At 53.2% G+C, this 26,150-nt stretch overlaps 8 protein-coding genes across 8 annotated transcripts; 4 read left to right on the plus strand and 4 right to left on the minus strand.

Annotated features, from left to right (window-relative positions):
• Window positions 1-388: 388 nt before the first annotated feature.
• Window positions 389-3,342, plus strand: SMAC4_08633 (uncharacterized protein; the record flags this gene model as incomplete). The annotated part of the gene is made up of 2 exons (XM_003344389.2): window positions 389-526; window positions 634-3,342. Exon 2 carries the CDS (start codon window positions 706-708, stop codon window positions 3,340-3,342), a length of 2,637 nt encoding a protein of 878 aa, XP_003344437.1. The 5' UTR covers window positions 389-526; window positions 634-705.
• Window positions 3,343-3,840: 498 nt separating this feature from the next.
• Window positions 3,841-5,719, plus strand: SMAC4_08634 (uncharacterized protein). The gene is made up of 3 exons (XM_024655954.2): window positions 3,841-4,112; window positions 4,958-5,064; window positions 5,215-5,719. The coding sequence occupies exons 1-3, from the start codon at window positions 4,062-4,064 to the stop codon at window positions 5,417-5,419; spliced, it is 363 nt and encodes a 120-aa protein (XP_024510947.1). The 5' UTR covers window positions 3,841-4,061; the 3' UTR covers window positions 5,420-5,719.
• Window positions 5,720-7,734: 2,015 nt separating this feature from the next.
• SMAC4_08635 (uncharacterized protein) lies at window positions 7,735-8,217 on the minus strand (the record flags this gene model as incomplete). The annotated part of the gene is made up of 1 exon (XM_003344391.1): window positions 7,735-8,217. The coding sequence occupies one exon, from the start codon at window positions 8,215-8,217 to the stop codon at window positions 7,735-7,737; it is 483 nt and encodes a 160-aa protein (XP_003344439.1).
• A 1,304-nt stretch (window positions 8,218-9,521) lies between these two features.
• SMAC4_08636 (uncharacterized protein) lies at window positions 9,522-12,807 on the minus strand (the record flags this gene model as incomplete). The annotated part of the gene is made up of 2 exons (XM_066090830.1): window positions 9,522-11,732; window positions 11,794-12,807. The coding sequence occupies 2 exons, from the start codon at window positions 12,805-12,807 to the stop codon at window positions 9,522-9,524; spliced, it is 3,225 nt and encodes a 1,074-aa protein (XP_065947369.1).
• Window positions 12,808-13,061: 254 nt separating this feature from the next.
• SMAC4_08638 (uncharacterized protein) lies at window positions 13,062-15,535 on the minus strand. The gene is made up of 2 exons (XM_003344394.2): window positions 14,716-15,535; window positions 13,062-14,620 (listed from the first exon to the last, which is right to left on the minus strand). Exons 1-2 carry the CDS (start codon window positions 15,104-15,106, stop codon window positions 13,455-13,457), a joined length of 1,557 nt encoding a protein of 518 aa, XP_003344442.1. The 5' UTR covers window positions 15,107-15,535; the 3' UTR covers window positions 13,062-13,454.
• A 96-nt stretch (window positions 15,536-15,631) lies between these two features.
• SMAC4_08639 (uncharacterized protein) lies at window positions 15,632-19,951 on the plus strand. Its single transcript, XM_003344395.2, has 2 exons — window positions 15,632-16,065; window positions 16,210-19,951. The coding sequence occupies exons 1-2, from the start codon at window positions 15,830-15,832 to the stop codon at window positions 19,724-19,726; spliced, it is 3,753 nt and encodes a 1,250-aa protein (XP_003344443.1). The 5' UTR covers window positions 15,632-15,829; the 3' UTR covers window positions 19,727-19,951.
• Window positions 19,952-21,140: 1,189 nt separating this feature from the next.
• SMAC4_08640 (uncharacterized protein) lies at window positions 21,141-22,295 on the plus strand (the record flags this gene model as incomplete). The annotated part of the gene is made up of 1 exon (XM_003344396.1): window positions 21,141-22,295. One exon carries the CDS (start codon window positions 21,141-21,143, stop codon window positions 22,293-22,295), a length of 1,155 nt encoding a protein of 384 aa, XP_003344444.1.
• A 532-nt stretch (window positions 22,296-22,827) lies between these two features.
• Window positions 22,828-25,317, minus strand: SMAC4_08641 (uncharacterized protein; the record flags this gene model as incomplete). The annotated part of the gene is made up of 1 exon (XM_003344397.1): window positions 22,828-25,317. One exon carries the CDS (start codon window positions 25,315-25,317, stop codon window positions 22,828-22,830), a length of 2,490 nt encoding a protein of 829 aa, XP_003344445.1.
• Between the last annotated feature and the right edge of the window lie 833 nt (window positions 25,318-26,150).

Consider the following 26,150-nt stretch of genomic DNA (forward strand, 5'->3'; position numbering starts at 1 on the left):
TCCCTTGAGATGATTCATCAGATGTGAAGATGTTCATGTCTCACAACGAACGCAGGTTGACTCAATTATCAGATTGCAGCCTAAAATTTCATCCCGGTTCCCGAAGTCGAGGTTTGTGGTTGGAGTTTGAGGCTGCTTTCCATTTGGTGTACAGGTACATCGAATACCGTACCTTTGAGAGCCTTGACCACTTCGCAAAGCTGTCTACGCTAGACTGGATCAGGACATATTCCCCACTCTGAATCTGCAGCTTGAGAGGTCCAGAGTTCCAGGTCGATCGTTCAGTGGTCACACTTCTAAACTTGAGCGTTCCATCTTCAATTCAGAGTGTTCGCCTGCAAAGTCGCGATTCGATTCGCAAGCGAAGAACAAAACACCACCGGCGCTTTAGTACGACAACCCACCACCACCACCACCAACCACCAACCACTTCAACGACACCGAGAACTACACGCGCTTGTTGCGCGATGGGTTTACTCGTCTTACCAGACACTCATCTACTTTTATCTCCTCAGGGAGCCCCGCTGTACGTTGACCACGGAACGACTTTCAGTGGCGCGTCACCTTGCCGTGGATGCGCCGGATGATGCATTCTGTTCAACCTCGATTGATGCTAACAATCACTCCTGCTAGTTGAGCTGACAAACATCGCTTTGACACAATCCTCCGACCGATCACAAAGAACGATAATCACGGTTCGCGACAATGGTCAAAACAATCCAGCTGGGCAGCCGGCTGCGGTACCCCATCACCATCACCAAGCTCTACAAGGAACCCAACCAGCCTATCAAGAAGAAGGAAGCCCTCTTCCAGTACTCGTTCAAATGGAAGCGCACCGTCGGCGACAACATCCGTGGCGAGACATGGGAAGCGGAAGAAACCACCTACGCCGACTGGAGTTCGCCCTCGGACGGCGAGCTCAAGTCGTGGAAGATCCGGGTCGGCCAAGAAATCTCCAGAGATCAAGATTGCATGGTGGTCAAGGAGTCGTGCTCCCATGATGTCCAATTCGGTGGTCTTTGCGCCATCTGTGGCAAGGACATGACAGAGGTCAACTGGGCCGCCGAGTCCCGCGACATGGACCGCGCTCCTATCAACATGGTCCACGACCAGACACATCTCACCGTTAGCGAGACGCAAGCCCAAAAGACCGAGAACGCCCTCCAGCGCCGTCTGCTTCAGCACCGCAAGCTAAGCCTGGTTGTCGATTTGGACCAGACTATCATCCACGCTTGTATCGACCCGACCGTTGGCGAGTGGCAGAAGGACCCGTCCAACCCCAACTACCCGTCCGTACGCAATGTCAAGTCCTTCCAGCTCGACGATGGACCCCGTGGCGTCGCCAACAACTGCTGGTATTACATCAAGATGCGGCCGGGCCTCGAGGACTTTCTCAAGAAGATCTCGACCATGTACGAGCTACACGTCTACACCATGGGCACTCGCGCCTACGCCCAAAACGTGGCACGCATCGTCGACCCTGAAAAGAAGCTGTTTGGCAACCGAGTCATCAGCCGCGACGAGAACGGCAACATGTACGCCAAGAGTCTTCAGCGGTTGTTCCCCGTCAGCACCAAGATGGTGGTGATTATTGATGATCGAGCCGACGTGTGGCCGCGCAATAGGCCCAATCTGATCAAGGTCTCACCGTACGACTTCTTTAAGGGCATCGGTGATATCAACTCTGGGTTTTTGCCCAAGCAACAGGATCTGCTTACTTCGAGTGCGGCGACCACTAACGGTGGTTTGGCGCGCATCGCGCCAGCGCCAGCTCCTGACAAGGAGGACAGCACCACGGTGGAGCCGCCGCTGGAGAAAGCCCTCGAAGAGCAAGAGAAGACGCTCGAGAAGCAGATCAAGGACAGACCCCTGCAGGCGCTCCAAGAGCAACAAGATAAGCAAGACGAAGAGGCCGAGAGAGCATCCGCCACCCCGGAAAACGACAACACCGAGTCCACCACACCCCCACCCCCTTACCACCGGCACCAAGTTCTCCAAGACGACGACCGCGAACTTGTCTTCCTCGAAGACCACCTCACATCCCTCCACAAGTCCTTTTTCGACGCTTACGAGCAGAACTCTTCCTCTCCATCCTCGCTCGAGACACAATCCATCCCGGACGTAGGTACCATCCTCACCAACCTCAAATCCCGCGCGCTCAGCGGATGTAAGATCGTCCTCTCCGGCATCGTCCCGATAGGCATGGACGTCTACCGCTCCGAGATCGGGATCCAAGTCGCCAGCTTCGGAGCAGAGCTACGCAGCTCCGTGACACGAGACGTGACGCACTTGGTGGTTAGTTCTCAGCGGCCACGGACGAAGAAGGTCAGACAGGCGATACGGTTCCTGCCTAAGATCAAGATCGTCAATCAGGACTGGCTGGCGGCGTGTTTCTCGGAGTGGAAGGTGGTTGACGAGAAGCCTTACCTCATCGAAGGACTGGAGGAGGCGCAAAAGAAGTTGAGCGAGAAGGTGCAGGATGCGGAGGCAACGGAGACGGTTAGCGATGCTGATGATACGGATAGTGGGAATGCGCCACCTGGCAAGAAGAGGATTCTGAGGTTGAAGTCACCGCCGAGGGTCCGGTTCGCCACCGCCGCTGTCTCTGGGAACGACGATGATGACGACGAGGATGACTCGGACACGGGGGGAGATGACGACGACGAGGATGGGGATATGGATGATGAGCTCGAGGCGTTGAAGCCGATCGACGAAGATGGGCAATTAAGCCCCATTGATGGGTTGAAGACGTTCAATTGGGGTAGCGCAGATGAAGAGTTGGCGGAGTTCCTGGAATCTGGCTCGGACGACGACGACGAAGACGAAGACAATGATGACGAAGATGTGGAGGATGATGACGGTGACGAAGATGGGCAAGCAACCACCGCCCAGGTAACAACAGTTACCTCTATCACCACCACAACAACAACGACCTCCACAAAACGCAAAGCAGACGACGACGACGGGGAAGAAGAACAACAAGAAGAAAGTAGTAACAAACGCCGGAAATCCCTCCTTGGTGGTCCTGGTCCTGGTCTCTCCTCGTTAAGAAACGAGCTAAAGGATGAGGATGCCGAGGCTACAACTGCTGCCGTGGCTGAGGCTGCCGGGGCCGCTGCCGCTGCTGCTGCCGAGGTGCAAGCCCAAGCTGCTCAGGATGCTCAGGATGCGCAAGATGCTGATGACCTGGACAAGGAGTTTGAGGAGCTGGACGAGGAGGCCTTGGAGGCGGACTTCTTGGCCATGGATGCGATGGATGAGGGTGATGTACAAGAGCAACAAGTGAACGGAGACGGGAATGAGAATGGGAGTGGGAATGGAGGTGTTAGTGAGAATGGTTAGGGGCTGGTCGAGATTGACAGATCTGAAATTGAAACAAGCGTTGATAATTTTGGGAATGCGTACTGTACAGAAGTTATAAGGTTCTGTGTGGTGTAACTTGTACACTACCTATTTGACATGATGTGATCCTGCGTGCATGTGAGGAGGCAGCTGGCATCATTGTAGTGAGCATTCATCAGGCGTTGAAAGGAGGTTAGGTACTTCTACGTTTCGGGTAAGTATAATTACTCGTCAGCTAGTAATAATGTAGCATTACCTCTTGTACCTCTCTCTATTCATGGTTTGATTCTTCTGTCGCTATTGAAGGTGATTGAGTACCGTCAAAGGGCGTCTAGTATATGCACTAACATCCTAATGTGCACCAACAAATGTAATCTGTTAGTGAGCGACTGTCTTACGTAATCACCCAACCAAGCAGTCGTCCCCTCCCAAGCTCCAAGCTCGCTACCACCTTCCCCGGCGCAACAGGGCTGCCAATTGAAGTCAAGTTAATTCGTCCACTGCACCGCACGCGAATCGACCTTCAAAAGTCAGGCACGTCACTTCTTCAACTCTCGTCTCCTCCAGAGCTCCGCGAGACTCCTGTCCCCTCGACTCGACGATTCCCACCGACCACACAAAGCCAATCGACCGGCCGGGGCGCAAGCGACCGAAGCGCGAAGCGAACGAACAAAGAGGAACACAGCACTCTCGGGCCACACACACACAAATAGCCCAACATGCCTCAGGATATGCCCCCCGCTGGCGGCTATGATGCCGTTCAGTACAAGGTGGGTTCTTTTGCTCTTTCCTTGCTCTCTCTGTACTGCCGGCTGTGAAGGACGAGGGATGATGGACGAGGAGCGATGCGGCCGATGGACGAGGGACAATCGAACAACTAGGGCCGGATTAGGGAGAGGGGAATAAGGCTTGGCCGAGGGAGGAGGAAAGCCAACGAAACAAGCGGGAAGAAGAAGAAGGACAATTGCGAGAGAAGGGAACCCGGGGAAGTGGCGGGAAACTGGGGAACTGGGACAACAACAGGTGGAGTGCTGCTCGAGTCATGTCCTCCCCAGGCCTCTACTGGACCCGGCTCGACTCGAAGAACAGCACAGCAACCGACGCCGACACCAACAAGAATACGATTGATGGGTTAGAGAGGGTCAGTACAAACCGCCATCTCAGAAGGGGGCCCAGGATCGCACCGTACTCGAAGTCGCTCTGTTGGACGTTGAAGATAGAGTCCTTCCCAACCCCGACCAGGATGCATGCCCTCTGAACTGTTCCTGGAATCCGGGGAAGTGGGTTACGCTGTGGGGACTGGGGACAGGAACATGAAGCTGCCCGGGAAGTTCGAGGTCATCAGCGACAACATCCGCCATGCGATGTACAACCAGCACGTCCATGGTTACGGATCTGCCCTGGTGGGCATTGTGTCGTCGTGACCCGTCGGCCGCCCGGTGCGAGGAGTCAGAGACCTACATCCGCTGGAGAACACCAGGAACCTTGCTCAGCCTCGTCCTTATATCCAGGGCCGTCCTCGTCTCGTCTAAGCGTGGCCTTCGCGCAGAGATGTCTACAAGTTGTCTTGTTTCGTGGAGCTAGAAGAACCTCAGACTGACTTCGACATTCTTAGCGCAACCTCCCGCCCAGCGCCTTCAAGCCTAAGACCATCCTCGCCTTTGGCGGCTTGATCATGGTCTACGGCTGGTACCATCTCTTCCACGGGATTCGTGAGCAAAGGTACTTCCCTTACCACTACCACGGCCCTTCTCTCTATGTCTCCTACTCTTCATATCCAACTTTTCTCCCCCACCACTTCCACACTCCCCTTCATCCCCCGTTACACCCCAGAAACCCAAAAACTAACCCACCCCCTCCCCTCGCCCACAGAGAACTCGCCCGCGAAAAGATGTGGTCCCGCATCCACCTGATCCCCGCCCTCCAAGCCGAGGAGGACCGCGATCTCGTCCGTCGCCACTTGGCCGACGTCCAGCGCGAGAAGGAGCTGCTTGGTGACAAGGGTGTCAAGGTTTACCACTCGGACAGATATGTCCGTCCTACTTTTGCTATTACTCCTGGTATTACCAAGGATTAGATGCACATGTAGGCTTGTACTTGGAGGGAGAGCTGAGGTTGTGTGGGGGGAATGTGGGGATGGTGATGGGAGGAACACAGGACTCCCGCGTTCGGTTGTTGATGGTGGGTTGTAGATAAGGTACTCGCCTGGTTCCAAATGAAGAATGAAAGGTGGGGATAGACTTAGATGGGGAAACAAGCAAGCATAGTGTCGAGGTTGTGACTGTTGCGAGGTTTACATGATTTCAATTCTTCATGTGTCCAGCTGGTTGCTTTTTGGAACCAAAGTTCGCTACAATACCAACATCTCGAATCTCTGTTTACCGAGTGACTAGGCGGACTCCGGGCATGTTCCCTCTACAAAAGCCGAGCCGCTAGAACATACCTTTCATTCTTGTACCTTCCATCAACGCCCCAGCTGCCACCTCTCGACCTTCCATTCCAACCCTCAACCCATCCTTCCCTCGGGCCCGTGCCTCCTAATGGCCGATAACCCTTCATCACAACCAATCATTCCATCCATCCATCCCCAAGCAGGCAGCAAGCAGCAACATCAGAGTTATATATATTACTTCCGCCGTGCATACTTCCAACAAATGGGACTGGAACACCCGGGCTCCTGAACGGTCAGATGGTCTTGCGGTCACGGTATTGGGCGGTTGGGACCCGCTTCAAGCTGCTGCTCTACGCGTTTGATTCAGGGGTGAGTCCTTCTGTATCCCAATTTTTTGCTCTGCTCTTTTCTTTCCTTTTGTTCTTTTTGGTTCAATCCTTTTTTTGTACATGTAGGAGGAGGGCTGGCTGCTGTGAAAAAGACTCCCCGGTGTTGTTCTCGCTACCTTTGTGTTTGTGTGCTCTTGATGAGAGAGGTTTTGACCATTAGGCCGTACGGTCCTCGTCCTTTACCAGCCCTCAGGTTCCCCTTCGAATTTTTCACTCAAGTGTTAAGCAAAGTTGAAGCCTCTGCTAATTCTGTCTAGCTGCTTGAGATACCCAGATAGGTAGGTAGTAGGTACTCTCTCAGTCAATTAGCTTAGTCGGGTTTAATAAAGGATGTTTCTGTTAGATGCTACTAAAATACGAAAAAAATAATATGTATATTAGGCATCCATCCCGCAATGAAAAACATTAGGACAGATATGAAGAGTATATTATAGAGCACATTATTCAGGTCTCAAGTGAGGAGACAACTTCCAGCTCTAGGTCATTCAATCTTTGCTAGCTCATGAGAATAACTCGAACACAGACACTTGTGTTCAATACTACTCATGCTCGTTTATGCTACGTTTTCCTGTTTGCACGTGTACGTTACGTTACGTTGGTATCTACTAAGTTTCCATCACAAGGCACTATTCCACATTTTTGCTAGGAGTGACGCTCGTAAGGGAACTTATACATGTTGGGATTTCGGGCTATGTGTGCGAGTACAGGTAGGTACACAGGAAAGAAAGACATCTGCATGTGTATGTTTTGTTTCTCTTTCTCCAACACTAAAGCCCAATTTAAATAATAATAAATCCCTTAACCGGTGCGTTATTGAAGGTCCCCGTTGTTTCCGGAAAATAGTCATCTGGCAGACCCGACTTCTCGCGCAATTCTTTAAGCTTTTTGGGGTCGATACTGAGTCTCATCAAGCCCAGCCTGGTATATCTTGTACTACTCTCATCAGCCCTCGAGCCATCTTCTTCGGCCACCAACAGGGTGCATTCATCCACATCCCCCCGGTCTGGATGGCATGAGGAGCCGAGTAGTGTTACGATCCATTCAGAGAATCCTATGTAGGCTAGACTAGATGACCAATTAGGTAGGACCCGAAGTCCCGGGGACCCGATCCTTCGTCTCGGGTCCCCGGGTCCGGTATATCGGGTCCAGGAAGGCCGGTATAAAAGAAGGCCTCCACAGGCCTCTTGTTACCGGATCTTCAGCAAGCAATAGCTATCACAATCTACTAGTACCTTTCGGCTACTACTCTGTTACCTATTGTTCTATCCCAGCGATAATACTCCTGTGCTTGGAACGGCTCGTCACAAGTAGTAGACAGAACACCTGCAGTTCGCGTGCAACTCCATGTCCCTGACGACCCAAAAGTTTCAAATCCTCGAGGATCCAGTGATCCCACATGGGTTCGGCAATCCAACATAGATTGCTTTCCGTCGAGAGCCACAATGATCTTAATCTAAACGGAGCACAAACGAACGGCGCGGTAATGTGGATAGGAATGTCACCCGTGTTCATCCTGGTGAGGGACTGGTCGCGTAGGATCTTCAAGGTATTCTCCGGAACGTGAGTCGATACCCGGGGGTCATTTTGGTAGTACTCGGCACCTGGATAGTGCTAGTCAACAAAGGTGCGGTTGCCTCTGTAACGGCAGAGCCATGACCATGAAGGGGCACTGAGCTGGTTTTCCTGTTCGTCGTCGTGTCTGCAGTTCTTGGTCCAGAGTAAGGATCGCGGAAGGTCTTGAATCCATAGGCCGGCGTAATACTGAAACCTGCCATCAGCGTTGAACGCCTGCCGTATACCCGAGAGGGCAACGTCCCGGTCGGAATCGTAGGTCAAGCCGAGCAGCGAATATTCGCTGACCAGAGATCTCCAAAACTCGAACGCCTCTTCTGATGACTGCTTACTTAAGCAAATATCGACGAATGTTGCTTTCTTGGGAATTGGAACGCGATGATCATCAGTGAGACTAGCGGTCTTGGGAAAGGGGCCCCGAAACAGACCACGGCGGTCATACTGGAGATTGTCGCGGGTCATGAAAGGATCGTGGCCTATACTAAAGGTACCCAAGGACGGACCGGACTTGGGGATAGGCATGGCGATTTATCCGCATTCGCAGGAGAAGCCAGAGCGGCATTCCCAAATCACTTCCGAGGAAGTGATGTGCACGTTCCTGCGTGACAGTATCCTCTCCTGGAAGACCCAAGCACGGCCGAGCAGTGGTTCTTCCTGATAGCGTCCATTTTCAGCCTTATCATACACATAAGCATGTGCGTGGTCCATGGCGTATCAAATGGTGATGGAACACTTGACGAAGTCCTTATTCCGTACCCACTTGGTATAACTATTCAAGGGCATCTTGACAGACTCTCCCGTCCGATAGTTAGCTGCGTGATAGAAGCGATTTTGGAAGAGACTGCCCGAGCTGTCCGGTAGAGCTGAGGCAGCAATGTTCAAGTAAGCATTGGAATACCCATCGCCCATCAGCGAGGAATGCTCTTCCCAGTCTTGGTCGCTGTCCTGGATGATTTAGAGGGAGTCGATCCATATATGGCTGTATCCCAATGCTCGGGCGAAATCGATTGCGTCGTAAAACTTTTGTGGCAGTTCGTGCCTTGGTATCCCCACGATGCGCTGCTGCATATTTGTTGAAAGTGTTTTTGGAAGAGGTAAAGAAGCAGACCAGCTACCCCAACAGTGACTGAGTATTGCGTATTGGAGTCCAGGTTGTCCTCCGTCGCCCAAATGTGGCTTGGCAATGACCAAGGGACATGATCGAAATGCTAGTTGAACGAAAAAATCGAGTTCAAGTGTTCAACATCATTGGCCACTGTTGATGATACTCCCACAGTACCGTATGCACTGCCCGCGTCAATATCCCCGCTCGCCCCGGCCCGGCGATTTGGCGTGTGGGCGCGGGGACCGGGGAGACGATGCAACTGTGACTGAAACGGGTTAGAGACGGTTGAAATATCTGATGGAAGTACGGCTGTCTCTGTTGGATAGGCGAAGATAATGGACAGATGAGAGGTCGCTTGTTGAGCCTTGTAGATGAACGGTAAAGGAGAAGCTTCTTGGTCGGATTGCACGATTATCCAGCTTCATGTTTTATGCCCCGCCGGTTTCGTCACCATCCCCAGAACTGTCTCAACTTCGCTTGCCATGGGCAATTACATATAACGTGGGCAGAAGCGACCGAGAAAACAAGGACAAGGAAACCTCAAGGCAACTCCCGTCATCGATTGACCAAGCAGGTACCTCTACACTCATGTACTTACAAGAAAAAATAACCACCTGCAGGCAGGCTCGAAGGTCGGTCACCCTCCAGATATGAAACCAGGGCACCCTCCCGACTTCCGAGTCATCATTGAACTCAAGTAGAATCCCGTCACCTCCAGCTCCTAATTCTGCCTCTTGGCCCTAAAAAACATATTAACCCTCCCCACCATCGACTGCAGTCCCTTGGGCGGCTTCCCATCCTCCTTCACCAACCTCTGCGTCTCCTCCCACCCCTCTCTGATCCACCCCGGCAGCTTTGCGCGCACATGTTCCCTCTCATACCGATGATCAATCAATATAATCGCCGCGTAATCATTCTGATGTCTTATCGCCCTGCCGATACTCTGATTAACGGCGCGCATGGTGGCGTTTTCGTAAAAGACGTTGACGGAGCGAGCGGCGAGTTTGGCGAGGTTGGGCGGGTTATTATGTCTATCTCTCTTTTTGCTTTTGCTGCTGCTGGATGAGTGCACGTGGCGAGTGTTGGACGGGGGCGGGATAACGGGCGCGGGAGCGGGTGTGGTTGTGGTTATGGGATGAGAGGCGTTATACCGCTCGATGAAGTTGTCTTCGAGATATTCCCTGCGGGCAACCCATTCGGGTGAGTGAGCGTTGGGATAAGGCAGGCCGATGACGACGACGCAGCGGCCGAGGCGGTCGGAGAAGTTGATGCCTTCGGACATCTTGCCGCCTACTACCGAGAGCAACAGGGCGCCTTTGACCCGAGTTCCGGATGGGGAGATGGGACGGACTTCGGAGTGGATGACGTCGCTGTACTTTTGCAGGGTTTGCTCGCTTGACTCGGTTTTGGAGTCCATGAAGACGGCTTTCTTGCTTTCGAGTCGCTCCCAGATGGGCTTGGGGCCCATGGCTTGGTCGCACATTTTCCAGACTTTGATGGCTTCTTCTAGGTAGATGTAGGAGGGGAAGAAGGCGACGACGCCGTCGGGCACGATGGAGCAGAGGTTGAGAAGGACCAGGCCGAGGCGGTTGATCATGTTCGGGTTGTTGCGCTTGGTGAAGGTGAAGTCGAAGCAGTCCTCGCCGATTCCGGTGTCGATTTTTGGATCGGGCGCAATAGACCCGAGTGTCCAGACGCAGAGGTTCTCTTTGGGGATGACGTGGCCGCAGCTGAGTGTCGTGATCTTCTCTGGCGGTACGTCCGGGAACAAATGTGCTTTATAGTCCTCGAAAGGAGACATGGTTCCACCGGCCAGGATGACTGCCCTTGCGCTTTCCGCAATCGAGGAGAAGGCGTGTGTCGGTGAGAGAAGCATGTAGCTGAGCTTCATATCCTGGATTTCGCCTTTAGGTGGAGGTATCTTCTCATAGAAGAGCCTCCCCTCCGAGCTCAGATTCGTCAATGCCGTCAAGAACGAGCACAGGGTGTGGAGCACTGGTGGTCTGCCCTCCCTCTTCTTGATCTCCTTCTCAGTTTCCTCATCATCCGTATCCCGACTTTCTTCTTCGCAATAACTGGCATACCCCTCGAGCTTGAAAGCCAACTTGCTCTCCTGGACATACCTTATCAACTTGTACAAGTTGATCTGATCAGCGCCACCCGTCGCCAGCAAAAGGTTGGTGTCGTACACGACTCCTTCCTGGTTCTCCTTGAGCCCCTTGGCAGCTCTGCCCAGTCTTGACTTGATGTATACCCCCAAAGCTTCCACGACCCTTTGTAGCTGCGCAACCATGACCCTGTTTTCTCCTTTCAATTTCTGATAAAACCGTTGGTAATACATGCCTAGTGACAGTTTGGCTCGTTTGAGGTCAGTGTACTTGATCTCAGCTGCATGCACGTTGGATACGGCGTCCATGATGTTGTGCGCCTCGTCTATGATGACGATGTTCCCTTCGAGCTTGATGCCCAAAGCCTCCCGGGCACTTTTCTGTAGGAGGAGAGGGTATGGTAACGTGATCACCTCTGCTCCGGGAATGGCAGCACGGGAGGCATAGTATGGACAGATTTTTAGCTGCTTGCCGGTCTGGTAGAGATCTTCGATGTCTGGAAGGGTGGCGAGAGCGGTGTCGCGGAACTCGTGGGTAGCTTTGAGGTTGGCAGCGTTGGGTAGATAGGGACATCGGTGTTCTTTGGGTGTCTTTGGTTGTTGAAGGGACTGACACCGCTCGTTGATGGCTGCCAGGGTGCCAAGTTTGTTGACGGAGGGATTGATGCAGAGTTTTTGCCGTGAGGAAAGGGGAATCTGCTTGACGATTTCTTTCGCCGGTTCTTCGTGAGCATCGAGTGTTGGAACAGAAGCAGGAAACTCTGGTCTCCTCAACTCCTGAATAAACTGCGTCAACTGCGAATGCGTCCTCGAGGTGTAGAAGATCTGTCATCTTGTAAGCTTCATCCCATTCGCGAAACCCCTGATGAAATCCAAAGGAACTCACCTTAATCCCCTCCTCAGCCACTGCTCCCTCCTCTCCTCCCTTCTTACCACCCGCAGTCCCCATCCCCACCTTCTCCAAAAGCTCTCTCGTCTCCTTACTCAACTGACCCATCGGATCATTCTCGTCCAATCCCCCTTCATCCCTCCAATCCTCAATTAAAAACTCCTTATCCTCATCACTAGCCGTCAACCCTCTACCCCCGCTGCTCCCCTTCTTCTTTTTCCCCCCTTCATCCTCATCCCCTTTCCCCCTATCCAACTTCCTCCTCTTCCCACCTCTCGCTTGATGACCTTCCTCCCCTTCCTTCTCCATCTCCCTCTCCCGTTCCCTTATCCTCTCCAGCGTCCTCTCCATCTCTTCGTACCTTTGCGCCAGCTCCTCCCGTTTCCTCTTCAACGCACTCTCTACCATCCACCCCGGTTCTCCTGATGCCTCCATTTGTTTCTTGATCTTGTCGATTTCGGTCTCGAATTGTAACCGCTTGTGGTTGCGTAGCCAGGTTAGGGAGGCGCAGATTAGTGATAGGGATTTGCCGGTGCCGGTGGGGGATTCGAAGAGCGCAATTTGTGCATGGCCCTTGGGCTTGGGGACATTGCTGCTGGGACCATTGCCTTTGTCTTTAGAAGTGTCTTTGCTGGTAGCCGTTGGTAAGGATTGATTGGCCCTGTTGACCGTGTGGACGGTAGGAAGGGTGGTAGGGTTACATAATCGGGGTGGTGATGGGGACTTGGAGGAACTGCTGGGGATGAGGGTGGCGGCGGTTGATGAGAAAGTGGCCGAAGGAGTGGCGGTGTTCGTGTTCGTTGTCGTTGTCGTTGTCGTCGGGTTGGAGGGAGCGGCGACGGTTCGATCTAGAACAGAGTACAAAGTTTGCATAAAGGCTGTTTGGATGGGATAGGGAGTGTAGGGATGGTTGAAGTCGGTTGGTGGTGGTTTGTCTGAAGTCTGAGAGTCCCTCTGAATGAATGAGGGACCTATCACGTTGATATCGGGTATTGGCAGTGTAGAGGCCATTTTGGGTGTTGGTGTGGTTGCTGAGCTGGACGCTGGTGAGGAGGATGTGAGGAGATGTTGTGATGGATGATTGTGGTGTAAATTCGAGACGAAGGCGAAATGACAAGAACGTTCACGGCGATGTCAAAGTGGGGTAAATAAGAAGAGGAGGGGCGAAAAGCTGATGTTTTCTTGGAGGATGTTAGGACAATCCTGAATACTGGAACAAAATGATGCCTGGCGCCAGCGCAAAGAGACGTGATTGATGAAGATGACGGCACAAAAAGATGTTAAAAAGATGGAAGCTTACTTAGGGTACGCGACGAGCAGACCGTGACGGGAGAGATGAGTAGCGATGTCACGTGAACGCGTGTTAAGCGCTGTCGGATGCTCACTCACACACTGCACGGTGCTGCTGCTCAAAGGGGCAACAACGGAACAACTGAGAAATGACCAACGTTGCAGGAGTAAGCCACAAGATTATAATTCCAAGGCATAACCTAGTGGTATCTAAGAGCCTATCTAATCAATCGGCTATGAACCATCAGACCCCCCTTTAACGCCCAGCGCCTATTATGCTATGCTACCGTCCCGGTTGAATGCCTTCACTTTAGTTTTACTGTCCCATGTCAGACAATACTCCAAACACAATTCATAAATCCGGGCCACTAAACCCGCAAAATATCCATCTCATCCTCCTCTCCCTCTTCCTCGTCCTCTCCGCTTTGACTTCCGCCCTGTTCCTTCTCTAGTCCCAGCTGCAAAAAGGGATGATTCAATGCATCCTCCGCACTGATTCTCCTCGCCGGATCCAGATCCATACACCTAGACAGAAACTCCACCGCCAACTTTTCATCCTCGGGCATCTTGAAGCCCGTCTCCCGACATGTACTCCAGAGAATAATGCGCTCAAAACTGAACCCTTGCGTGCCAATGGTCGGGATCGTTGTCTCAAACATGCACCCGTGAAGTTGGCCGGCCTGTCGCATGCGCTTGATTCCAAAGATGGTGGCAATCTCGACCATGGCTTCGACGTCGTCGGCTGAGTTGAAGAAGGGGAAGCGCTTGGACAAGATGGTAAGGAGGATTACGCCGGCGGACCAGATATCGATTTTGGTGGTCTGTTCCGTACACTTGAACAGCACTTCGGGGGCGCGGAAGCCTCTGGTGCCAGCGCGGTTGGCGCGCCGCGATGGGCGGGTGTCTTGTTTCGGGTAGCCATTGTGCGGGACGCTGGAGTTTTGGTGGGCGGCGCGGAGACGGTTGCGCCGTGTGGTTGGATCCTCATGGCAGAGACATGGTTTGCATTCGGACCCTTCGCGCTCGGCAAGACCAAAGTCGACGAGGACACCACGTTTGGTGGAAGGGTCGTAAAGGAAGTTGGTCGGTTTGATGTCGCGGTGAAGGATCTTGTGATGGTGGACGCTCTCGAGAGCAGTAAAGAGGGAGCGCAGGTAGATGGCGATATCGGTAGGTGTCATCTTGCGGAAGTATTCACGGAAATCGGCATGGCGGAAGTAAGGGAGGATGGCGATGACTTGGTCGGTTTCGCGGAAGGCCGTGATCAAGGGACAGACTGATGTACAGCCGCGCAGGTCGTGTAGCAGGTCGAGCTCGTTCAGAATACGGGTGGGAGAGGAGGTGACGTAGATCTTCTTGATGGCGACATATTTCGGTTTGCGCCGTGGGCGGGTGATGGCACTGGAAGTCGAGTTGCGTCCGTATGTACGGAGAGGGGGAGGCGCCCACTTGTCGCTTTCCTTTTCGTAGTCCCACGAGTTGTCGTACTGGTCGTAGACGAGGTCTTCGGCTTTGTAAACGGTCGAAAAGGTGCCTGGAAAAAGAATAGGTGGTCAGTAGCGCTCCTGGCTGGAAAAACCACAGCGTCTTTTTTTTTTTTTTTTTTTTTTTTTTTTGTGGCTGTCTAACCTTCACCGATGCGCTTGATCAAGCGGTATTGCTGTCGGAAACCGGGAAAGGTGTCTTGGAGTTTCTCCATGTCGTCCTGGATGTTGGGGTCTACGATGCCGTCGTCTGAGCTGTCTGAACAGATTGAGTCCTGGTCATCGTCTTCGTCGTCGTGATGGCCGTCCTGCTGCTCCCCATCGCCTCCGGTGACACTGCTCTCTTCGACCTCTTCTTCGCCATGTTGTTGTTGTTGCTGCTCCTCGTCGTCGTGAGCGGCATGGTGGCCATGGTTGCCATAGTGTTGTTGGTCGGCCTCCTCGCTCATTTCGGTGTCCTGAGTGGAGGGCGCATCTTGGTGTAAGCGGATGTGGTCTTCTTCTCGTTGGCGACGTGTAGAGGGAACGGTCGCCATTCTTCTAGTAGAGGATGATGCGACTGACACTGGAGCCGAGCGCGAGGGTGGTCAAGGCAAATTCGAGTGTCGAGAGACCAGCAAGAACCAGCGCGAGGGCCATTAATTATCAAGACAAGAGACCAAGCAGAGGAGAGAAAAACAAAACCAAAACAAAGCAGGGAGGAAAGAAGTGTTCTCGGGGTAGGTTTGGGTGTGTCTAGTAGGTAAGTTGTCGGTCGAAATCCATGTCAGTGACGGAATTATTTTGGCGGTAAACAATAAATCAATAGCGCAGCAAGAGGGGCATGTGCACGGGCCATCCAAGACACGACTAACACCCAAAAGTTGAAGCGACAGAGTGCAGGCACGCGTCAAAAGTCAACAAACAGGTCAGGTACCCGCCCCGTTGCTAGGGTCGATCTCCCCACAGTTGAAAAACAACCCCACTGAGACCACTGTAGCACAGCGCTAACAAGCTCGCGGCGCAATTCATCCCGTCGCATTCGAGGGGAAACCGAACATTTCAATCTTGACCAAAACAAAACAGCACACATCACCACCACAGCCCGACCCAGCTCCCGCCCCATCGACACTGCTGAGGGAAGCCGATTGCCCTATCCTTCAGCCCAGTCCTGTCGGTCTTGTTCTGTTTCGGCCCCTGGTCTTTTCTTGACCACTTCCGCGATACCCTGCCCTCACTCGATTGATACCCCCGCCGACAAGGCGACCAGTCCAACCATCATGGACTCGATAAACTTCGACATCAACAATGCGCTCAAGCATTACATGGACGATCCCGCCAGCATTCCAACACCAGAAGCTGACAGCGCTCTTATCGACTGCGAGAACGAGCCCGAATCCCTCGGCGACAACGGCCTCATCAACAGCATCCTCAACCCCATCGTCGACGCCGTCGCAGAGAACCCAGACGCCATTACACGCGCCCACATCTTTGACTCTTTGCAGTTTCTACTAAAGTGCGCTTCCATCCTCTTTTGGTTTCCCTACGTCCCTGTATCTCTGGTGCCAAAGGCGACAACACCTCATCCACTAGTCTGCGGGATCGATATCGCAACACATGACCACTGACGAGACCGCGGCTAACACTCTTCGATCTCTAGATACACCTCCTTCCTCTCAGCACACGCGCTCAGTAAAATCTTCGATCTGATTACCTCGGGACTGGCTGCCGAAGCCGACGTTGTTCATCACGACCTAGAAGCCGAAGAACAAGAGCTCCTCGCCCACCACAAGCAGCTTCTCGACATATACGCCTTCCTTCTACAATGGACCATCGCCGGTGTCGAGGCCAAGGCCGCCGAAAAGGCTTCGAATACCGTCACGACGAGAGGCCGCGGAAAGTCAAAAAAGCCCACAGGGAGAGACGGCACCTGGGACTCGTCAGCGCAACTCGAAACGGCTCTTAATACCATGGTCAAGGCTCTTAGGCTGAAGCTCGCCAGGATATTCATGACCACTTCGGAACGCGACACCTTTATTGGTCTGTTGACTCGACCCGTGTATATGATACTCGAGAGCGAACAACGAACCAAGAACACCAGTATTCGTATGCACTGCTGGAAGGTGCTGTGTGTGGCCATCAAGCATCACGGTCACGGCTATGCCGCGCAAATCTCGATTGTCCAGAACTTGACCTACTTTGAGCACTTGGCTGAGCCCATGGCCGAGTTCCTCCATATCTTGGCCGAGCAATACGACTACCCACAGCTAGCTGAGGAAATCCTACGAGAGCTCAGTAACAAGGAGTTCAACAGCAATGACAACAAGGGCCCCAAGTCCGTCTCGACCTTCATGATCAAGCTTTCCGAGCTGGCACCCAGAATCATCATCAAGCAGGTGACGCTGCTGGCCAAGCAGTTGGATAGCGAATCATACACCCTACGTTGCGCTTTGATCGAGGTCTTTGGCAACATGTTGATCCACCTTAGCAAGTCAGCAGAAAGAGGCGAAAACCACAAGACCCAGATGAACGCCTTCTTCGATGTCTTGGAAGAGAGATTCCTCGACATCAACCCATATTGTCGTGTCAGGGCCATCCAGGTTTACGTCAAGCTTTGCGAGTTGGAGCAAAAGTTTCCCAAGCGACGACAGAAAGCCGCGGAGCTCGCATGCCGCAGTCTCGAAGACAAGAGCAGTCACGTCAGGAGGAATGCCATCAAGTTGCTTGGCACGTTGATCAGAACTCATCCCTTCACGGCTCTACATGGTGCCCAGTTGGCCAGGAAGGATTGGCAAGAGCGCTTGAACAAGGTGGAAGAAGAGCTCAACGCTTTGAAGCCACCAGTAGATGCTCCAGGACTGGATGGCGAGGCCGGCAACACCACGGTAGACCCAGCTCTTCTTGACGATGCAACTCAGATGATGGAATCCCCCAGGAAACAGCCGTCGGAGATGACAGAAGAGGAAAAGATCGCAGCCATTCGCAAGGCCCAGGAAGAAGCAGCCACCTCTGAAGCCATCGAGAAGCTCACACTAACCAAGCGCTACTACAGCGAAGCGCTAAAGTTCATCGACGTCCTCCACGATGCCACCGAGACCGTCTGCCAACTACTGGGATCCAAAAACAAGAGCGAGGTCATTGAAGCCATGGACTACTTCGAGATCGGCGACGCCTACAACATCGAGCAGAACAAGATCGGCATCCGTCGCATGCTCAGGCTGATCTGGACCAAGGGCAACAGCGATGAAGGCAAGGGTGTGCAAACCCATCTTATCGAGTGCTACAAGAGATTGTTCTTTGAGGCGCCTGGTAACTTTAATGCCAATGATGCGGCGACGTACATTGCGAGGAACATGATCAGTTTGACGTTTGGCGCTACCCCTGCCGAGTTGACTTCGTTGGAGCAGCTGCTTAGCACCATGATGAAGTCGGGCATGATCTCGGACTTGGTCATTGCCAAGCTGTGGCAGGTATATGGTGTGCAGAAGCGGGAGATCTCGAGGACACAGCGTCGGGGCGCCATCATTGTGCTGGGTATGCTGGCCACTGCCAACCCCGAGATTGTTGTGGGCGAGATGGAGACCATGCTTCGTACTGGTCTCGGAGCTCACGGTCGGGCAGACCTTCAGCTGGCCAAGTATACCTGCGTCGCTCTTCGCCGCATCAACCCCACAGGTCGTCAGTCCAAGGATTCCGGTATCAAGTTCTCCCGGCTGCCGAACGATCATGCCCTCCTCACCAAGCTCGCTGCCATCACCGAGGTGCCCACTGACAGCAAGGAATGGTATGGTGTTGCCGAACAAGCCATTAATGCCATTTACGCCATCGCCAAGCACCCCGACGTTCTGTGCTCTGAGGTTATCCGCCGCAAGACCAGGGCTGTGTTTGCTCGCCCGCCCAAGTCGCGTTCGGCCTCCCATGAGGAGAAGCCATCACCAACAGAGAAGGCAGAGCCCACGCCAGCTGAAGAGCCCAACCCGGACGCCATGGACGAGGACGAGCCCACATCCGCCCAAGCACCGGTCGCGACCCAACCAGAAGATCCCGAAGCCAAGAAACAACACCGAGAACACGCCATTGCCCTTTCCCAGCTCCTCTTTATTGTCGGCCACGTAGCCATCAAGCAGATTGTTCATTTGGAACTGTGCGAATTGGACTTTAAGCGCCGTAAACAAGAGAAGGAGAAGGCAGCTGGAACCACCAACAAGCGCACATCCCTTTCGGCCTCGGCGTCCGCCAACCGCCGCAAATCAGCCGGCCCCAAAGCCACCAAGGACGAAGAGGACCAAGACGAACTGGACCTCATCGGCGGCACCACCGAAGACGACTTCACCGAAGCTATCTTCCACATCCGCGAGCGCGAACTGCTCTACGGGCCACAATCCCTTCTCGCCATGTTCGGCCCCATGGTCTCCGAAATCTGCGCAAACAACACTACCTACCGCAACCGCGAGCTCCAACAGGCCGCCACCTTGTGTCTCGCCAAGCTCATGTGCGTGTCGTCCGAATACTGCGAAGCCAACCTCCCGCTTCTCATCACCATCATGGAGCGCTCCGTCGATCCCACCGTGCGTTCCAACGCCGTCATTGCTCTCGGCGACATGGCCGTGTGCTTCAACCACCTCATCGACGAAAACACTGATTTTCTCTACCGTCGCCTGTCGGACCCCGATCCCTCCGTCAAGCGCACATGCTTGATGACCCTCACCTTCCTCATCTTGGCCGGACAGGTCAAAGTCAAGGGCCAACTGGCGTCAATGGCACTCTGTCTCGAAGACGGCGACAAGCGCATCGCTGATTTGTCAAGAATGTTCTTCACCGAACTTTCCACAAAGGATAATGCGGTGTATAACCACTTCGTCGACATGTTCTCTTTGTTATCCTCTGACCCATCTTTGGAAGAGGAAGGGTTCAGGAGGGTGGTCAAGTTCCTGCTTGGCTTCGTGGAGAAGGATAAACATGCTAAGCAGCTGGCTGAAAAGCTGGCGGCGAGGCTGCAAAGGTGTGATACGGAGAGGCAGTGGAATGATGTTGCTTTTGCGCTGGGACTGTTGCAGCATAAGAATGAGGAAATTTCCAAGGTTGTCTCGGAGGGGTTCAAGGTCGTTCCGACTGGGCCTGGGCAACAGGGGATGGGAGCGACGCAGGCTACGCAGGCAACGCAGGCGAGAGCTTAAGAAGGGATGGGTTGGGTTGGATTAAGGAGGTCGGTGGTAGTTGCTGGTGAGTTCCTGTTTTGTGGTGAATGTGCGGAAAGGTCTTGGAAATACGAGTATGGTCAGGATATTAGGACTTGGGACTTTGGTGGACGGCGTTCGGGCGTATTGTACTCTCACGATTTCATGCCAAAACTTGGAGGGTAAGGTAGCTCAAACATCTGTTCTATTAAAAATTTCAGCGGTTTCCCTTCGGCCTTTCCATCAGGCAGTTCAGAAAACGAACTTGAAACTCCTTTCAACAATCCAAACGTTCCCCTGCTTCGTCGAGCGAGCAACATTGTCAACATAGCCGAGCCATGACCGTGGATCCCAACTCGGTTAAACACACTGGAGGGGAAAAATCTGGGGTACCTAGCGTGTGTGGGGATATGATCACAGCATCATCGAATCGGGATGAGCCATCGGAAGGTGGAGGGTGGTGGAGTAACGCCGGGTTACAGTACGACTTCCCGATGCGATCCGGAGCGAGAGCGAGAAGAGGGCGATGATCACATGAGCCAGGGCACCCGGCGCTGGGCGCTGGGCGCTTCCAGTCCTGGGTGTTGCGCGTCTTTTCCCCTCAGTTTCCTTGTGGTGTTCGTGGTCGTTGTTGTTGGCATCTCGAGACATCTTGTTATCTCACCTGGAAGACTGCACATCGTCTTGCTGCGAGGACCAGCTTCATCGTCTATCTGGAAGTCATACAGAAGAAACGAACTCGACTTTCTCAGCGCTATCACATCGTCCGTCACCTCTCCTTTCCATTGGGGGCAAGCCTCTTCACTCCCACGACGTTCATCGACATTTCGACTTTCCAAAGCGACTCGTGTCCAGTCAAGTCTTACAGTATACACAAAACAGTGCCCCTTCGCACATTGATCATCATCAAAAGACCCATCGGTCAGAAACAGCCAAATTGTATCTAAAAATACCTGCTTGCTTCGCATTTTACCCTACGGCACCAGCCGGGACAGCAACGTTGGGAAACGAATTTAACCGGCATCAAGTCCCACGTTCGCACGGGAAGATTGTGGAGAAAGAAAGAACCAGACCACAAACACAACTCTAAATCGCATCCATTGAGCATTCCGTCTCCTTGGGACTGGCTTCTGGAAGGTTTCTGGAAGCTTTTTGACACTCAATCGCGGGTCCATCGCATCACATCGCTTCGACGCATCTCGGATCGTGCCTAAATTCGAAAGGGCTGAAAAGGGTCAGCTGTAACTCCACTATCACCACGCAGCACGCAGCACGCAGCACGCAGCACGCAGCACGGCGGCACCGTTGGGATCCATCCATCCAGTCTGTCGGTCATCACAAGCCGGCATAACCACATAACCAGCAAATCACGAGTTTCGGTACCGGTACCGAAAACAACCAGACAGCGGTTAAAATGATGTCTTCCGGCTCCTTTGCCGCAGCCAACACTGGCCCGTTTTCTTATGAAGCCGGCGCGGGCACAGCATCCGGACCCGGAAGCGGAAACGGGTTCGGCGGCATTCATCCGCACCATCAAAACCAACAACCACTCCCCCTACCACTAGACGACACGTCCGTCACAGAACCCATCATCCTAGATCTAGACTCAACATTCCAAGTCCCACTTCCCAGCCCATCTACCTCACAACCACCACCTATTCCAAATTTCACCCCTTTCAACACTTCCACTCAAGGCCACCAAAATGAACACGACCTCCACCTCCAACTCTCCCACCTGCAAACAACCCTAACGCAAGCCCTCTCCGAGCGGGACTCCGCCCGCCTCTCCCTCGCCACCCTGCGCAACGAGCTTTACAACGCTCGCCAGGTCGAAAAGCGGCTGCGCATAGAGCGTGATGAAGCTCGTGCGCAGGTTAGCTTTCTGAAAAAAGAGAGGACGCAAGCTAGGCAGACGGAAACGAGATTGAGGAGGGAGAGGAATGAAGCTAGAGTTGCTTTGGCGGTGCAGATGGCTGCTAGTGGGAAGGGGACGGGTGGGAAGTTGAAGGGTGTTACAGGGGGTTTTGTGGGGAATCTGGGGAAAGCTCGAGCAGAGGCGCAAGCACAGGGGGGGATGAAGGGTATTGAGATGTTATTGGGGATGGGGACGGGGACGAGGACGGGGACGAGGACGGCAGCACAAGGGGGGAAGATGCAGGCCGTGGTATCGGGTTCTCAGACTCAAACTCAGAGTCAGAGGAATGGACAGGGTCAGGGTCAGGGTCAGGGTCAGGGTCAGGGTCAGGGTCAGGTACTACCGGGCCAGCAACAATTACCACAGGACCTCGAGTCACTTGCACTTGGACAGCAAGCGGATGCGGGTGCAGGGACGGCAGCAGTTGGATTGGAAGGAGCTTCCGGCGCCGGGGTAATAGCAGATTTCGAAATGTCTTTGCGGCATGGATTTGGACATGGAGCGGATATGGATCAGCAGCTGGAGGAGTTCTTGATCATGCATGGGGTGGATAGTAGGGAGTCGTCGCCGGTTCAGCAGGTGCCGACGCCGCCGGGGATGGGGTATGGACATGAGATTGGGGGTGGTGGGCATTTTGATATGATGCAGTCGTAGAAGCAACAGGTATGGTGGGCAAGGCTTGAGGGCGGACGGTGGGAAAATAATGAACGCATGGAGGTTGCGGTTGAGATTGTAATAGGATTAAGTGATTATACCCTGGTGGTTTCGATGTTATCTGCCTATGTCCCCTTGTTCGTCAATCTCTAACTCGATATCTTAGTATACAGCCAGCTATCTGTGTTCATATCATCAAGTGTGCCATGCTTCCAGTCCATTACGGTCATTACACGTTATAACCTATCCAAGCCATCTAATACCATTTATCTGACCAAAACCAAAGATCAACAAACACTAAATCCGCCTCCCATTTGAACGCCAACACTCCGGTGCTTATTGTGATATCTCGTCATTACATTACAAATTACCTCCTTCCACCTCTATCTTCTGCACCAGACCACCTCGCCATTCTCTTACCCTCGAGCCTCTGTCACCCCAGCCATGCATTACTCCTTCCTTTTAGAGGTACCTTCCAACACTCATACCCACCCCCCTTCCCCTAGATCCCATTCTCATCAAACATCCCCTTTCATTCCCTATCCCCATCCCCATCCCCAAGTGTAGCATACCCAGGCCAAACCTCCCCCTCCACAACCCCCGCCAGTCCCCGTCTAATCATGCCCTGAAACCACCACCCGGCATACGCACAAGCAGCCATAAACGCCGTCGCCACCCCGCCCATGACCATCCAATTATAACTCGAGTTGCGCTGATACCACGTGTCGCTGGCGACATTTACCTCGGCGTCGGGGTTGGAGGTGTCGAACCAGTATTTCACTGTGATGTAGCAGAAACAGTTCCGGTAAACGCCCATGATTTGCATTAGGGTTGTGCCTATCGACAGAAAAAGGGAGAGAAGGAAGAGAAGGGTGAAGAGGGTGTGGATGGAGTGGGTGAGGAGGGATTTGCGGGGTTTGGACTTGGACTTGGTTTGGATCGCCTGCTCCCGTGAGGGAGTGCTGGGTCGGAAGAGGGGTGTGGACGGCTGCTGGGTTGAAGAGGGAGAAGAAGTGGGATTGTGGTTCGCGTATGGGCTGGAGTTGTGTTCGCGATCAGGGCCGGAACTGAGATATTCGATGTGCCTGGAAAAGGGCTTTGGAGAGGGAGTTGGGGGTAGTAACTTCGTGGTTGTGCGGATTGTAGTGAGCTTGTAATGGTCGCGACCGCGGTCCTCTTCGTCGTAGTCCATATCCATGGTGTCCATGCTAGGAGTTCGAGGTCGGGAAGACGTCGTGTGATCCTGTTGATAGTCTTCCGAGGGCCTGTCATGACCGTTGACACTCGCATCACTGCCCGCCTTGTCATGTACCACATGATACGTGCTTCTTGACTTTCCTTGGCCATATTCTGTATCTTCGCCCTGATGTTCTTCATGTCTGGCTTGATCCCGCTCCCACATTTTCAAGTAGACAGAGTAAACAATAGTCAACAAGGACTGCGAGGCCGAATAAGTCACGAAGCTCAGAGACCGACAACTCCATCCAATTGGCGGTGTTCTCCAGGCCACAAATGCCCCTGCAGCCGGAGGAAGGGAGATCAGAATGAAAGTCTGAAGGAATACCCAACCGATATACTCCAGCTTTTGAATCTTGACTCTGTCTCTGAACCTCTCGTTCTTTTGGTACACCTCCGACTGCCTCAGCCACTTGGACTTGTTGAGGCCTCTCTTCCACATGTTGACCGGCTGGAACAGGCCGTCAAATGCATTCTTTCGGGTGAAGTAAATCCACTGAGCTTCCTTTGGGCGTCGAGGTCCTTTGTCTTTGCGAGCTGCCTTGCCGACGAGTAGGACTACTGGACTCGGGTTGTTGCTCGCTAATAGACAGCCGCCGATGATGGCGACATGAACTATTATCATCCACTCCACACCAAAGGCGAGCGATATGGCTGCTTCCTGGTCCGATGGTCTGTTCCTAATGTCGAGGATGGTGTAGATGAAGGCGCCGAGGTAGAATACCACGGGGGCACCAATGGTGGCAGCGAAGTCCAGTTGGGAGGATATTAGACGCGAAAGTCGTTCGCGAAGCTGTTCGCCTGCTTCTTCATCGAGTGGATGCAATGTTATCTCGGGTGGTGATAGGGTATCGTGGGACCCGCGGGGTTCTTGGTGATCAACTGGCCCCCACGGGAATGCTAACGGCGGGATCTGCGGAGCGGTTGTTGACCTATCCTGAGCAGACTCTGGGCGTTGCTCATCTTGAACTTCAGTGTCTGGCGCTGGAAGCCCCTTTAGCAAAGCCTTCTTGATCTCAGCCTCCGGATTGCCCCCATTTTCCCCCATGACCAAGTTCCCTGAGATGGCAATCACCAGCACCTCAACTGTATCCCTCAGGCTCCTCAAAGTGGGGGGCTTCCCTTCTTCCCCTTCCTCCCTATGCGCGCCTTCCTTCAAAGCTCTCACAATCTTGTAATCCAGAACTGCCTCATGAAGTCCTCCCACCATCATCGGCCCAGCCATTCCCATCACCACCACAATCCAGAGCAACGCATCGAACGCTCCGAACAAGGTGTCCAGAGACAAAAGTACGATCCCGACCAGAAACGTCACTGGCTTGCGTGCTTTCCTGTTCCGGGGCCGGGGAAGTATCTTCCATACCCAGTCCTTGAACCGAGTAGTGGAAATAAGGATATGCCGTCTCGGCACGTTCATGCTGAAGATGACGGACGGAAGCAGGAACTGAACTATGGGAGCGGCCCATTGGCCTGGCTCGTCACCCTTGGAGAGTCCAAACCCGCCACAACTGCTCTTGCAGTAGGCGTAGGACACGTGGATCTCGGGGGCTGGCTTGAGGGTGTCGTTGTATATCTGGCCGCAGATGGGGACTTCACTGGAAAGGATGTCCCCCGTGTTCGTGTTGTATTTGGGTTTGAGAGTGAACAGCTCGGACGCTACGGCATCCAGACAGCATTGTTCTTCGTCGTAGCGATGGACAGCTTTGGTGGGTTGTGGGAAGATCCCCAGTAGGAGGACTAGGAACGCGAGTCCGAAGGTCAGGGCCTTCCGAGGAGGGTAAGCCATGTTGGTGGCATTTGACGAGGGCGGTTGTTGAAACCTGTTGTGAAATGGTAGTATGTCTGAACAACAAGGATGAATGAATGGGGGTCAAAGCAAGCAAGTTCAGAAGTTATCAATGAGTCGTGTAAACATCGTAAACAAACAAAGAAAAGGAATAACAAGGGCACGTCTTCGATTTTTATACCTTTCCCAGCATTTATCACAGCCTTACGTCCACGTCAATTCCTTCTGGAAGATTTCTGTAAACGTGAGGCGTAAGTCTAGTTGGTACGTGTCGAGTTGCTTGGTGATGGGTTGTGCGACCACACTCTCACCGAAGTCTGCTACCCCCAATCGCAAAGTCGCACCCGCGTTGCTTGCCCACTGTCTGAATCGCTTCCCGGCCTCAACCCTTCTTCAATCCCAAATACGTTGACCGGACGCCATGGGAAGTGTGGCACACCATGATAGATAAGCCTCGACAAATCATGGACTGTCTCCAAGCAGATGAAGGGTGCCTGGGAGCTGATTTCACAAGCTGGATGAATGGTGCTCGCCAGCCTTACTTCTCTTCTTGGGCCTGGGGTCTGGAAAGGGAAATATTGATCGTGGCTGTTGCACAAACAGCATGGCGCAGCATCCCATTCACACTGGACATGTGTCTCTCTCTCGCGATAACATCGCCAATGAGAGAGGCCGAGTCGCTTGCTCAGAAGGAATTCTAGGACTCGGCCAGCTGAAACCGAGGGTTCTTGCGCCTACAATGTTGTTGTTCCTGCCAAAGACTGGTGATGCAAGTAGGGGCAGTGATACAAATCAGGGCTGGAAATAGACCGAATGTACCTGGAGTTTATCGG

The sequence above is a fragment of the Sordaria macrospora genome, chromosome 6, assembly GCF_033870435.1.
Source record: "Sordaria macrospora chromosome 6, complete sequence".
Lineage (NCBI taxonomy): Eukaryota > Fungi > Ascomycota > Sordariomycetes > Sordariales > Sordariaceae > Sordaria > Sordaria macrospora.

Coding starts and splice junctions, on each gene's coding strand:
- SMAC4_08634 (XM_024655954.2), top strand. CDS start 4,062: ATGCCTCAGGATATGCCCCCCGCTGGCGGCTATGATGCCGTTCAGTAC. Junction 4,113..4,957: donor ATGATGCCGTTCAGTACAAG/GTGGGTTCTTTT, acceptor CGACATTCTTAG/CGCAACCTCCCGCCCAGCGC. Junction 5,065..5,214: donor CACGGGATTCGTGAGCAAAG/GTACTTCCCTTA, acceptor CCTCGCCCACAG/AGAACTCGCCCGCGAAAAGA.
- SMAC4_08638 (XM_003344394.2), bottom strand. CDS start 15,106: ATGGCGACCGTTCCCTCTACACGTCGCCAACGAGAAGAAGACCACATC. Junction 14,621..14,715: donor GATCAAGCGCATCGGTGAAG/GTTAGACAGCCA, acceptor TTCTTTTTCCAG/GCACCTTTTCGACCGTTTAC.
- SMAC4_08639 (XM_003344395.2), top strand. CDS start 15,830: ATGGACTCGATAAACTTCGACATCAACAATGCGCTCAAGCATTACATG. Junction 16,066..16,209: donor TCTTTGCAGTTTCTACTAAA/GTGCGCTTCCAT, acceptor TTCGATCTCTAG/ATACACCTCCTTCCTCTCAG.